We start from the raw sequence: 15380 nt of genomic DNA, 5'->3' as shown, positions 1-15380 counted from the left end.
TGGAGGAATAACCCATTGGGAAATATGACTGTGTACACTGCTGAGGTATCCTAAACATTTAATCATTTAGAGACCTTAAGAATCCACTTGAGCCGGGCTGGGCGCACTATTCCACCTAGATTTTGGGATAGCGATATAATTTGCAAATTACTAATGCTTAGGTTTATTATAAGTGAATGTTATGTTACATTGAAATCTTGATTATTGGCCACTTGGGGATTAATGATTGAGAGTTCTGCGCTAGAACATTGCCTTTTTTTATCCTGACAAATCTTGTCTGATTTATCAGATCTACTGTTTCCGATAGTATGTTTATCAATTATTGCGTCAATTAACATGCAATTGAAATCAACTGAAAGGTAGCACGCCACTTAAGGGTGGTGCAAAAAAGAAATTGTATTGTTATGTGTCAGTGAATTTAGCCTATTATTGATTATATATGTTAATGTTGTAGAAAAGATAACACTCTTTCGCATCTACATTAGATTACATTTCAACATTACATTACAGTTTATAATTCAACTATGTATACAAGAGATATGCTAGTTGATCACAGCTTGTTATGGAATGTATGCTATTGTCAGGGTGTGGTCCTGAATATTGACTACAGTGCATTGTGGGACACTATTACCGTAGACAGAATATTGAGGGACAAAATATTGAAAGGTAAGTATGTATAGATTTTCTATACCTAACTCCATATCTATGTACCTTGACGATGTATATGTTTAAGGTACATCGATGCGGGGTTATGGATATCTTCAAGGTGCATAAATGTGGAGTTTGTAGTAGTTTTCCATTAACAAAATTAATAAGAATCTTTATCTAAGATGTAGAGAATCGGCCTAATAACCTGACATCGAATATCATTTCCATATGGGCCACCTTTTTTTTAGTTCTATATGTTTATTTGAGAATAAAATTGTATATGCAGAAACATACAACAATCTAGATATCTGCTCAGTATAAGATGAGCATATAAAATAACCAAGTCACAACACTTAGAATGAATAAGGACCAGGCTTAAGAGGAAAATTAATAGAGAGCATGTACAATGGAGAAGAAAAATAAAGATAAAGAGGGAAAAGGAATCATTTTTATAATACACTGTTATTAGAAACTGGCTAAGGAAATCAGTGAGCATGTGGGCCACTTATTAATTGTGGTATCGGAAAATCAATACGCGTGAGACATCAGCGTTTGTAGAAAATCAGCCAGTTGGGCCTGAAGAAGAAACATCTGTAACCCTCCCCGCTCCCGCCTCCCAGCTGCTCCGCCCACCCGCGCACTTCGCCTTAAATGGCGACCGTGCGAACGCGCAGCGGTCACGCGCAGCGGGCGGGCCGATTGTGCGCCGAAGGCGCGCCAAAGGTAAGCCCGTCTGCGCCCGTCCGCGACCGGACCGCGCTCAGCGCCAGGACCCCTGGCCCACGAAGACCCCGACCGACCCGCCTGACGTACTCCGCCGCCACCCTCATCGCACTCAACACCGGCCGACGCCCAGAGTGCCACCAAGCCACTCCACGACGCACCCACGGTCCCTTCAGCTGCCACGCCTGCAAGTTCTCCTGCACCCGGACCTGCCTCGCACCAACACCCGCCAAGTCAAACACCAGCAGCACCCACCTCAAGTGCATCCTGCTCAACACCCGCTCCGTCCACAGACACGCCATCGAACTCTGGAACCTCCTAGACGCCACAGCCCCTGACGTTGCCTTCCTCACGGAGACCTGGATGAACACCTCTTCAGCTCCCGACATCGCCATCGCTATCCCAGAGGGCTACAAGATCGTCCGGAGGGACCGAAACGCCAACCAGATGGGAGGAGGCATCGCCATCGTCCACAGGAGCACCATCCGTCTCACGACCAGCACCGACAACACCCTGACCAGCGCCGAACACCTGCATTTCCAGATCCACACCAACCCGAACACCACCCTCAGAGGCACCCTGATCTACCGACCCCCGGGACCACGCACGCAATTCAGCGAGGACATCGCCGACTTCGTCAGCCCGCATGCCCTCCCCTCCGCTGACTACATCCTCCTGGGAGACCTCAACTTCCATCTGGAGAACAACAACGACCGCAACACCAGCACCCTGCTCGACAACCTCGCCAACCTGGGACTCAAGCAACTGGTGTCCACCCCCACCCACCTCGCCGGACACACACTCGACGCAGTCTTCTCTTCCAGCACAGACATCAACTTCAGCCACGCCACTGAGCTTCCATGGACGGACCACAGCTGCGTCCACTTCACCTTCAAGAGAACGACGACCCACCACCACCAGAAACAGACCGCCCGCAGAAGCTGGAACAAGATCACAGCAGACCAGCTCGCCACCTCCCTGAGCCAGCACCCTCCTGCCAGCTCAGCGAACCCCAGCCAGGCCGCCGACAACCTCACGAAGTGGATCAGCAACTGCGCGGACGAACTCGCCCCACTGAGGACCCCGCCTAGCAGACCCGGCAGCAAGAAGGCCCCTTGGTTCACCGACGAACTCAAGAGCTCCAAGAAGAACTGCCGAGCCCTCGAGAAAGTCTGGAGAAGGGAACCGACACCGGACAACAGGACCTCCTTCAAACTTGCCACCCGGAAACACCACCAGCTGATCCGCGCCGCCAAGAAAACAGCTTTCAAGGACCGGTTGGACAACAACGCACACAACTGCAAGGAACTCTTCAACATCGTTGCTTTCCAACCCCAGCGCAGGAAACAACGACATCATCCCATCGCAAGACCTCTGCAACTCCCTCGCTTCATACTTCCACAACAAGATCGCGGACATACACAACAGCTTCAACAACCAACCAACGCACACCATGACCGAACAACCACCCCCCCCACCACCACCCTCCACGCCTGGACCCCGATCAGCACCGAAGACACCATCCGCACGATGAACTCCATCCACTCCGGATCACCGACCGACCCCTGCCCTCACCACGTCTTCAACAAGGCCGACGCTGTCATCGCACCCCACCTGCGAGACATCATCAACACATCCTTCGACACAGCCACCTTCCCCGAGAGCTGGAAGCACGCCGAACTCAGCGCTCTACTCAAGAAACCCACAGCGGACCCCACCGAACTCAAGAATTACCGCCCCATCTCGCTCCTCCCGTTTCCAGCCAAAGTCATCGAGAAGACCGTCAACAAGCAGATGGCCGCCTTCCTCGAGACGAACGGATCCCTCGACCCCTCACAGTCCGGCTTCCGAGCCAACCACAGCACCGAGACCGCCCTCATCGCCGCCACCGATGACATCCGAGCCCTGATGGACAATGGAGAAACAGCGGCCCTCATCCTCCTAGACCTCTCCGCGGCATTCGACACGGTCTGCCACCGCACCCTAGTACGGCGCCTCAGCAACATCGGCATCCAGGACAAGGCGCTGGAATGGATCACCTCCTTCCTCGACGGAAGAACACAGAGAGTCCGCCTACCACCTTACAAGTCAGAGGCCTCCGAAGTCATCTGCGGCGTCCCCCAAGGATCATCTCTGAGCCCCACCCTCTTCAACGTCTACATGAGCCCCCTCGCGGCCATCGTACGCAAACACAACCTCAGCATAATCTCCTACGCCGACGACACCCAGCTGATCCTCTCCCTGACCAACGACCCCGCCGCCGCCAGAGCCAACCTGCACGAAGGGATGAAAGAGGTAGCCGAGTGGATGACGACCAGCCGCCTGAAACTGAACTCGGACAAGACGGAGGTCCTCATCCTGGGCTCCTCACCCTCCGCCTGGGACGACTCCTGGTGGCCTCCCGCCCTGGGCACCGCACCCAAACCGACAGACCATGCACGAAACCTGGGCGTCATCCTGGACTCCTCCCTCTCCATGACCAGGCAAGTCAACAACGTCTCCTCGGCGTGCTTCAACATCCTACGCATGCTACGGAAGATCTTCTGGTGGATCCCCACCGAGACCAGAAAGACCGTCACCCAGGCCCTCGTCACCAGCCGACTGGACTACGGCAACGCCCTCTACGCCGGCACCACCGCCAAGCTCCAGAAGAGACTCCAGCGGATCCAGAACGCCTCAGCCAGACTCATCCTCGACATCCCACGAACCAGCCACATCTCCGGACATCTGAGAGACCTTCACTGGCTCCCCGTCAACAAAAGAATCACCTTCCGCCTCCTCACCCATGCACACAAAGCCCTACACGACCAAGGCCCGAGCTACCTCAACAGCCGAGTCAACTTCTACGCTCCCAAACGCCACCTCCGATCAGCCAACCACGCCCTCGCCGCCGTCCCCCGCATCCGAAGAGCGACGACAGGAGGAAGGTCCTTCTCCTACCTGGCCGCCAAGACCTGGAACTCCCTCCCGACCGGCCTGCGCCTGACCCAAGACCACCTCTCCTTCAGGAAGAAGCTGAAGACCTGGCTGTTCGAGCAGTAGCGGCACCTCCGCCCCCAGCGCCTTGAGACCCTACGGGTATGTAGCGCGCTTTATAAGTGTCACTGATTGATTGATTGATAGAACATGAGTCGTGAAACACATATCGCCTATTTTTAATTAAAGACAGACTTTAGCAAAAAGCAGGGAGTTTGAAAAGGATTTTTTTCTTAAACGTACTTTCTTATTGGCCTCGAAACAACCTGTCTCTGTTGTTCATGAAGCTACTGCCAGAAGATTGGCATGCAATATATATTTTTCAGGACTCCTGATGGTTTCACGTATTCAGCTCCTTACTCCCCTTCATTTTTTAAATTAATGAGGCATCTGAGAGAGAACCACCCGATCCCTGTATCTGAGAGAGAACTGTCCCATCCCTGTATCTGAGAGAGAACCACCTCACCCCTGCATCTGAGAGAGAACCACCCCATCCCTGTATCTGAGAGAGTACCACCCTATCCTGCACCTGAGAGAGAACCACCCTACCCCTGCATCTGAGAGAGAACCGCCCCACCCCTACATCTGAGAGAGTACCACCCCATCCCTGCATCTGAGAGAGAACTGACCCATCTCTGTATCTGAGAGAGAACCACCCCATCCCTGCATCTGAGAGAGAACTGACCCATCCCTGCAACAGAGAGAGAACCACCCCATCCCTGCACCTGAGAGAGAACCGGACCATCCCTGCACCAGAGAGAGAACCTCCCCATTCCTGCATATGAGAGAGAACTGACCCACCACTGTATCTGAGAGAGAACTGCCCCATCCCTGTATCTGAGAGAGAACACCCCACCCCTGCATCGGAGAGAGAACCGCCACATCCCTGCATCTTAGAGAGAACCACCCCACCCCTGCATCTGAGAGAGAACCGCCCCATCCCTGCATCTGAGAGAGTACCACCCCATCCCTGCATCTGAGAGAGAACTGACGCATCCCTGCACCAGAGAGAGAACCACCCCATCCCTGCACCTGAGAGAGAACCGGCCCATCCCTGCACCAGAGAGAGAACCACCCCATCCCGGCATTTGAGAGACAACTGACCCCTCTTTGTATCTGAGAAAGTACTGCCCCATCCCGGTATCTGAGAGAGAACCACTCCACCCCTGCATCTGGGAGAAAATCACCCCATCCTGCACCTGAGAGAGAACCACCCCATCCCTGCACCTGAGGGAGAAACGGCCCATCCCTGCATCTGAGAGTGACCTGACCCACCTCTGTATCTGAGAGAGAACTGGCCCATCCCTGTATCTGAGAGAGAACCACCTCACCCCTGCATCTGAGAGAGAACCACCCCATTTCTGCATCTGAGAAAGAACTGCCCCATCCCTGTATATGAGAGAGAACCACCCCACCCCTGCATCTGAGAGAGAACCACCCCACCCCTGCATCTGAGAGAGAACCACCCCACCCCTGGATCTGAGAGAGAACCACCCCATCCCTGCACCGGTGAGATAACCGCCCCATCCTTGCATGTGAAATTGCAAAATGCAGACCTGGAAGCTCCTGTCTCTCCCAGAGACGAGGGTCCAGTGTGAGAGAATGTGGCCGGATGCGGAAGTACAAGGGGGGGCCATGTAGCTCTCCCCTGGACTGCTGTACACTCCACACAGTGACCACTGCCATCCTTCACAAACCTTCCACTTTGCAAACAGACACTGCCCGAGTAAGATGTTGGCATTTGATCCATGGTTGGCAGCCTTAGCTACGATTGCCAACCATCGACACCTGCAGCTAGGATAGGCTGGCGCCACTTTCATGCCCTGTTTTCCTGCTGACTTGCAAAGCTGTCAATAGCAGCTGCAATAACATTTGGGGGTAGGTTTACAAACAGTGACGCTTACCAGCACAATTTTTTTTACCTATTTTACTTTCCAATGGAAAACTTGGTTTTATCCGGTAAGTACCCTAAAAGTAACGCAAAGCAGCATGAAGCACTGCTTTGCATTATGTAGCGCCAAGGGGGAGTTACATGGGTGGTACATGGGCGTTCCCATGCAACCAATCATGCCTTTTGATGCAAAACCCTTACGTTAACACCATTTGAAAGGAGGAGTGAAAAGGAAAAAAAAAATTCTTTCTCATTTCTTTTCCAACTTTGCATGTGTGCGTGCAGTGCACATACAAAGTAGGAAAAGATTTAAAGTGAGTCCACGCTTAGTGTTTTGTACTGGAAGGGTGTTCTTCCGGTACAAATCCTATAGTAGACTCAGGCACACACCCTAGCACTACAGCGCTAAGGTGTGTGCCTGGCACAAGGCAGCTAAAATCTGTGCTGATACTAGGGAGAAGGAAGAAGAGAGCCAAATCTCTGTAGACGTGGCGCTCTCCTGCTCTCTCCCTGTCATGCAACGCAGCACAGCATTTTAGGCTTCCATGTCGGTTTTAAAGATCAGGCCCTTGGGATCCTGATTTCACACTCACAAAGTCTGCAACTTTGCACACTGCATGTTGTGTGAGTACAAATACCATTAGTTAGGGTTTGTATTCCAGATTATTGAGGACAGAAATACATTCCTATAAAATATTGTGATCTAAATATGAAGAAACACAATATTGTGAAGTTTATTACACATAGGTAAGTATGGGTTAACTATTCTTAACTCCTCATCCACATGCAATCAAAGAAATATTTATTGTCAAGGAACATATATGCTAAGTATAGCAAACCTATTCTTACTTAAACTTACTTATATCTTCATGATAGATTCGCACTAGATATTTTTGCCTTGTTATAATATACTGGTCCAAGGTGTAAGCAAGGAATAACTTATAAAAATGCTGCTCAAGAAAGTGAATATTGCTTTTACATCACTAGTTTTCATAGTGTTATAGATAGATAGATAGATAGATAGATAGATAGATAGATAGATAGATAGATAGATAGATAGATAGATAGATAGATAGATAGATAGATAGATAGATAGATAGATAGATAGATTTTTTTATCTCTCGCAAATGAATCCACTGTGTGCGCATATGATCATGGTATATGACATGCGCAGTCCAACTGTGGTTTAGAGTGGCTTAAACTGTATGAAGATATTTGAATAAACAAGTGGTCTAAACCATTTGCATGGCCTGTGGTAAGCCTGAAAAATAGGCTACTTCCCTCTAAGGTTGTGCACCTTGAATACAAAAAAACGTTCCAAGAAGAAAACCCAATACACAAGCAACCCAAAGTGATGAAAATGATGAAAAACTACAAAGTTAAGTCGATCATTTTCAACAGAGCTGCCGACATTTATAACAATTTTCAAAAAGAAGGGAGTTACCCCAATGTGAAACCAAAGGGACGGGGTACAGAGAACCAACAACACAAAAGTCCCTACACTCAATATAAAAAGGGCAATCACTTTTACCCTGGACCAAGTGTCAATAGTTCATAAGGGTATCAAAATTCCCATACAGGAGGCAATTGTTATACAATAATAGTTGTTATTTATTCTCAAAAGTACTGCATTATTATAATATTACTTGGTGAAAGTTACATTTTGGTATGGTGTGATGACCTCTCCTCATTCCTTGTCCAATCAAAATTGGGGATCCTTACACTTGCAACATTGATGGGTGGTACACTGACCTAGAAAATAGTATAACTAGGTTAGCCTTAGTTAGTTAATTTGTCCGACTTGTCGGAATAGCTGACCTGTCACTGACCCAACGCACTCAATAGGTGATCTAGAGCAGAGGGCTGCGGAGCACTCTGTCAGAAGATTCAATAACCCAATCGGGGTTCAGGAAGCTGAAGTGCTGGCGAAGCACTTTGTCAGTGAAATCGATAACCCAATCGGGGTTCTGGCAGTTAGCTGCAGAGAGGGAGTGGCGCAGGCATTGCAACTGAACTGCGGGTGCCGGTCTTAACCTTTGGTGGTCCTGTTCTGATCCAATTTGACTTTACCTGTCCTGATTCTGATCTGCACCTGATAGCATACAGGCAACTGCAACTTTCAGGGTTCTGTCTGGAAACAGCCATCACAACGCAACTTTAGCAAAATCCATTACAACACATGCTATCACAACGCATGCCATTACATCCCAGATGCTATTATAACGAATGCCATTACAACGTAAGTATGGGTAAGTATTTTAATTAATTAAAATTAATTTTATTTTATTTTAATCAATAACATTTTTTCTTTTAATTATTCATAATTTTAAAAAAATTAGGATAAATATAAATTATTTTAATTTAGTAATTTTAACCCCTACTCTATCCAACACTTACCCTACTATTACACCCCCCTGGAGTTAGATTAGTCATTTTAACCCCTACACTATCCAACACTTACCCTACTATTACACCCCTTGGAGTTAGAAGAGTAATTTTAACCTCTACACTATCCAACACTTACCCTACTATTACACCCCCTGGAGTTAGAATAGTAATTTTAAACCCTACACTATCCAACACTTACCCTACTATTACACCCCCCTGGAGTTAGAATAGTAATTTTAACCACTACACTATCCAACACTTTCCCTACTATTACACCCCCCAGGAGTTAGAATAGAAAATAAAATATATTAAATAAAATTAATAATTAATTTAAAGTAATAAAGAAAAAAAAAATATATTATTAAAATTAAATACTTACCCATACTTACGTTGTAATGGTATGCGTTGTAATAGCATCTGGGATGTAATGGCATGTGTTGTAAAAGCATGAGTTGTAATGGATGTTGCGTTGTAAAAGTTGCGTTGTGATGGTATGTGTTGTGAATGTATGCGTTGTAACGTCATACATTCGTTCTGTCCTTTAAACTGACCTGTGGCCAGGGTTGGTCTTCACACCATTCTAGGTAAACATACATTCGTGTGGGTTCGTCATTGTTTTGTTCCCTTTCTCTTCACCCTTCCTACCGTTAATGATTCGATTGCATATTATGTTCCTTTCTCTTACCCTCCCTTTGATAAAAGCTCAAAATCTTTCTTGATTGCATATTAAGTTCCTTTTCTTACCCTCCCTATTGCTAAATGGTTGAAATCTGTTTAATACATCTTCTGCATAGTTATATTCTAGTATTGATTTTCATGATTGAGAGTCTTTTGGTGTTTAATCTTTGGATCGTGACCTTTTAAGAAACTTAGATAAAGATTTTAAAACTTCCCGAGTCTGTGATTATTACATGAGTGCAAACGGTATTTTTCTCTATCTATCTTCAATCTAACACCCTGAAGCAATAGGTTTACAGGTACCAGCGACAAGTATTGGTAAGTCAATGGTATGAAACCTAGAAAGTGAAATAACTGGTAGTAGAGTGAAGGTTACCTGATTAAATTATGTGTTATTGATTATGTGCCCAGGTGAGTATGGTAAATTTATAGTCGGGTGACCTGCGCGCTCTATCACTTTTATAGTATGTTCTTGAGATTAATTTCTGTTAGTCTGGTTTTAAGCTTGTCATAAATCTGTTAACTTCAAGTTACTGAATCAGACTTTTTTTGCGTGGTCTTAATGATCACACTACATCCTAAGATTCAAATTGGTTGCTAACCCCTTCTCCTCACAGGCTACTATCAAGGTCTATTGACCAGCATTCTATTAGAAGAAACAGCCCAGAGCATTCTCAATATATCTGCAACAGTGTTCTCCAAAATGCACCACCGGATGCACACCGCACCGTTACTACTCTCCTGCTGAATGGGTGTGGTTCATTTGTTACACTTGTTCTTTGTGAAGAGTTTGAAGTTTTTCACAATTCTTAGGAATGTTACAATGATGGCAGCACCCCCGCTCTGAAAACTGCTCCATCACTACTGCTTAATATATGACTTTAATTTTGATAAACTGCAATGTGTTCTTCAGATTTGGTTGTGTGCAAGATGATGAAGGAACTAGAGTGAATCTAACACGTTTTGGATGCTTTTATCCTATCATTTTTAAGAGTGTTATAAACGAAAAGTGCATACAAAAAATTTCAAGGAAGAGCTTTAAATCTGCCACAGTGATCTCCCAGTGATCTCCCAATCTCACTTTAAAAAACAAATTATGTCTAATTTTCCCAATGTATTTTGTAAATTTTCATTCCCGGCCACAGCTTCACCTGTTGCCTTCATAACCAATGCGAAGGCTGGAAGGGGGCTTAGGGTCCCATTGATGTCACAAAAGGCGGGGAAAAGCATGGTTTTCTAGTAGAAGTCCTTGGGCTGTGTTTGTACCAGGAAGCAGGTTGGCTATAGAGTTAGAGGTGCTGGGTGCGACAATCTTTTTTGGAGCCCCCCATGACCTCCTCCTTCACAGATTCCCTCACTACCACCTTCTAACACTGCAACTCACCTCTCCACAGCCCCTCTCTCACATGCAATTCTTTTGTTTTATAGTGCTATGCTTACCAATCCTAGGGTGTCAGAGCACTTTATATCACACACATGTTATACAGAGGCAATGAATATTACATGTGTAAATCAGAAATGTTACGCAGAACAAAGAGGGTTACCGTTTGATGATCTGCACATACACTTTCTTTGCAGTAGGCATATTATTCCTCTGCACTACTTTATGATGAGTCAAAACTGTCAATAGACAAAACTTTGATCTCTCCAGCATTATTTTGACATTTTTATTGTTACCTAAAAACTGCTGGACATACAAGGAAACAATAGGTGCTTTTAAACCCAAAAGTTATTTCTAAGCCGTGTCTTTCCCGAGGTCAGCGACAGGTGAGGTTGCACTGGTTGCATCGCCCTAAAGCCGTCCCAGCCAGGAAGTATTCCCTGAACACAAATAAGCCTAAAAACTATGGGCCTCATTTATGAGAAATGACGCACCGCTGCGTGAAAGCAGTGATGCGTCACTTCTCAGTGCGCAATCCTTGCGACATTCCTGATGCGTCATATTAAATGTATGACGCATCATGTCGCAAGGAGTTACAGATACGTCGGTTTTTCTGACGTATCTGTAAGCGCAAAAGTGACGCATTGCTGGAGTGTGTCTCAAAAGTGACGCAACTCCAGCAATGTGTCCTTTCACATGGGGCAAGCCCCATGGGAAAGGGCCTGCGTCAGTCTTACGCCTGCTGTAAGGCAGGCGCAAGTGTGCACGAGATCTGAGCATGGGCTCCTTAATTATCAACAAAAGTTCCTTATATTGGCGTAGGACCTTTACAGTGGTGGCCAGCAGATGTGAGAGTGGTGGGCCAGTGGGACTGGGCGGGGTGTGAGAAGTCAAAAATTACAGTATAAGTAAAATTAAATAAAAAAAATGAATCCAACCCCTTACCTTGCGCTTGCCGCATCGCCCAGTTGGCAATGCGGAGCGTGCAAGGTAAGTGGTTGTTTTTATTTTTTCTTTATTTACTTATCCCGTCGTCTGGAGACTTTCCCTGACCCCACACCGCCACCGCCCTGCCTCTCTTACCTGTGCCGGCCGCCACTGGACCTTTAATGATATAGACAAGGCACCACTACTCACCTGTGGTACACTGTTGAGACCCAGGAGCCGAGCCATGGATATTGATGAGGTGGAGCGAGATTCTCCAATGACAGCCACCAGTGGGGCCTTGTGCTGGCATCTGTAGTTGAGGATGGGCATGGGGCGTCCACCCAACATCCACAGCGTGCCCTGGAGGGCTCTCCTGGAAGAAAGGCAGGTGTCGTAGATCAGGAATCCCAGGGTGGTGTTTGGGAGAAAGCTCTGGTTGGAATTGATCTCATTGACAGCAAAGGTCATGGCTTGAGCTAGGCGATAGGTGCTGGTACTAAACCTAAAAAAAAAACAACAACATGGCGGCTAGAGAATTAGAGCAAGAAACAGAGAGTGGGGAAAAGCAAGAAGAAGTAATAGAAGTTAAATGGAGAGCTGAAATAGAGAGGAACAGAAAAAAAATTAGAAAGAGAGAGAGGGAGATTGACATAGAAAGACAGCAAGTTAAAGAGAGCGAGAAAACACTGTGGAAGGTAGACTGTACAATAGCACTGATTTAGGGATGAAAATAGTAAATAGTGTTGCTCAGAAATTATTTTACGTTTGCAAGCAGTTGCATGTCGGTCCCAATTATGTGTCATGGACAGGATATGAAGAGGTGTCATTGGCAGAATAAAGCTGACAAACAAATAGTTTTAACATATTTAAGAATTGCAAAAGTTTTATAAAATACCATTTCTTCAAAGAGTTCATTGACATTTGCGCATTCAGCATTTCAGTTGCAAATATGTATACTCGTTAAATGATCCCAGCTATTTTCAATTTAAAGATGTATTTTGCACAGATGATTGTCTACTTTTAGATTTTTTTATTCGGATTTTGAGAAAAAATGTAATTCAAAATTCTGATTTCCACTTTTTCTTACTGGCCTACTGCCCTCCAAAGTGAGACAGTCATAAATTCAAATATCTAGTTTTTTTCTACAGGAAACCTAATACTGGAGGTAAGCCTATATCTTTGTGCTCCTAATAGCTGCATTTAAAAGACTGAAATTACTGATGTCTACATTAATTGCACTGTTGACCAATGGGGCCATTTATAATACTTTCATGTTATGTGAATATTGTAAACGTTTTACCAGTTCTTATCTCAAAGTAGGGACATTTAGGGCCAGATGTAGGTAGCCCTTTACCGATCGGAATCGGCCGAAAATACCGATTTTCGGCCGTTTCCGATCGGTAAAGGGCTAGGGAGATGTAGGTGCACATATTCGGTAATTTTACCGAATCGTTATTATTACCGAATCGGTAATAAGTACCGATTCGGTAATAATTACCGAATCGGTAATATTTACCGATTAGGTAATATTTACAGATTCGGTAAAATTACCGAAAATGCTATGTGGGTAGCCAATTTTCTATTGGCACATGGCTTACAGAATCGGTATTTTACCATGGAATACAAATCCATGGTAAAATACCGATTCCTGTGTACATGCACATCTGTGCATGTACACATGTGCCATGTGACAGACAGACGTGCCCTTAGGGCATGTCTGTGTGCCACATTGCACACATACCCAATTTGGGGGTGCTAGAGGGTGTCAAAGTGACACCCCCTGCACCCTTGTGAATTCTTTCATTACCGATTCGGTAAATACCGAATCGGTAATGCCTAATCATTCCTATGGGCTTCAAAGCCCATAGGAATGAATGGGCATTACCATTTATAATGCGGCGCACCATGGTGCTAAAACGGCACAGATGCGTGACGCATCTGTGCCGGAAAAAGTGCAGTGAACTTTAAAACTAGTTCAGTGGTATCTTTTTGTAAATAATTTATTCCTAGATCAACTAGGGTTAAAAAGGTGTGAAGGATGGTGGTGACAGGAAAGTATTAGGGTTCACCCCTCCTTACTGCCAGGTTGTCGACATGTTTCAGCTGAAGGATTGTACCTACAGGTTGCAGGTCACCACAGATCTCATCAGGACCTTTCCGATCAATCCCTCAGTACCCTAGGGGATGGTCGGTTCATGGGGTGTACTGTAAGCAAGCCCGATGATGAAGCATGTCACAACTTTGTGAGTGAGGGCAGTATTTTTTCACGAAGCACGTGCCACCTCTCTTGAAGAGATTCATTCACACTACTCCCCTTTGTGTGAGTTACAGAAAGTTTTGAATGTAGGACCCTTGGACCTTGAATGATCTTCTGGCTAAGGATGCCTCCTTCTCACTTTATTGAGTGACTTTCATGTGATGGAAACATTGCGAATGAAGTTTGACTAGACTTTACTTGAATGCCATGTTGTGGTGTTGTGTGCCATTTCATGGTACTTTCCCAACACTTTGGTGATTTCTGTCTCATTATCTCATGCCTCATAGTACTGATGCTAAACCTTGCTCTGAAACTAGTGGTCGGTGTATTGCGTGAAAGTGAGAGAGTAGCAATGTGCCATATCTACTAAGCGATGGCACACCTCTGCTCTCTCATTGTGCTGGCACGCATAAGGGACCCCAGAATTAATATAGGAACCCTTGCACCACGGTTCAAGGGGGCCTTTGTTCCAGGCAGAATTGTATTTGTAAAGGCAGGGGCACCTTCCTGCAAAAAACAATCCCTGGAGGCCTTTTTTTCTTTCTATGTGTGCTGCAGAATGAGTGGATGCAAGGAAAAACCAATGGTCAAGCCGTAGAATGCCTTCCAGAATGCAGCCACAATGCAAAATGTTGGTAAATAAGGCACTAGGTGACATCCTATGCTGGTTCTTATGGGCCAGCATTATGTGCTTTGTTCCTGCTCTTCCTCTCACCCCTCTGCCAGTATCATCTCAATCGTAATTAGCCGACCGGTTTGTTTGATTTTCTTATAAAACTTAAATTGCTATTGTCTGTTCTAGATGACTCTTGAGCCATAGTCAGTCTTTCATTTAACTTTTTAAACTATTCTCTCTAGTTGAAAGAGGGTTTGATTCCTGAACATTTTATTACATGGTGTGTTCACTCGTATTATGCTACACTAGGCCATGACAGGCACCCGCTAACTCTCAACTGAGTGTGAGCAAGGACAATTTGGACTAATCCACCCAGTGTTTTATCGCTTCCAGATGTGCATAGTGTCTCAAAATCTAAGATGTCTTACATTCGAAAATCAATTAGCATCAGATACATTCCCACTGATGCATCCAACCGTCCTATGGTACCAATGATCAATACATGCTATAAGCAGTGTTTGGTGTCTCTTGCTGATGCACTGCTACATAACATCCAACAAGGCTGTCTCTTTGGCCTCAGAGACCTCATGCGAGACGGATAGTCTTCCTTCACATCAAGTAAACCTACACATGTTATGTTATATATTGATTTGTAACGCGCACTGTTAGTCAAGACTGTCCTGGCGCGGATGAGGTACACATCTCCTAACTGGTCACCATCCTTCAGAGTAGTTTAGTGATACAATGAGGTCTCTTTACTGTGTGATGGAACTGGCTCTATATGGTCTTTTATCACTTCTTGCAGTATATGAAATGATCCCTTAGTGGAGTGTTCAGCTTTTCTGAGGCAATCTGTGAATTGTTTTTGTTATTCAATCATGGCGACTATTAGGTG

General features: G+C 45.7%; 1 protein-coding gene across 1 annotated transcript in view; it reads right to left on the bottom strand.

Annotated features, from left to right (window-relative positions):
- The window catches only part of LOC147678444 (vomeronasal type-2 receptor 1-like), a 109086-nt gene that overhangs the window by 75688 nt on the left and 18018 nt on the right, over window positions 1–15380 (bottom strand). Inside the window, exon 3 of the mRNA XM_086945630.1 lies at window positions 11823–12114. Coding sequence (XP_086801756.1) covers window positions 11823–12114 — 292 coding nt within the window. The remainder of the gene's footprint in view (window positions 1–11822; window positions 12115–15380) is intronic.

Source organism: Lissotriton vulgaris, chromosome 12 (genome assembly GCF_964263255.1).
Source record: "Lissotriton vulgaris chromosome 12, aLisVul1.2, whole genome shotgun sequence".
Classification (NCBI taxonomy): Eukaryota; Metazoa; Chordata; class Amphibia; order Caudata; family Salamandridae; genus Lissotriton; species Lissotriton vulgaris.
Note: the sequence above shows the minus strand (reverse complement) of the source record. Positions and strands in the feature narration are given on the sequence as shown.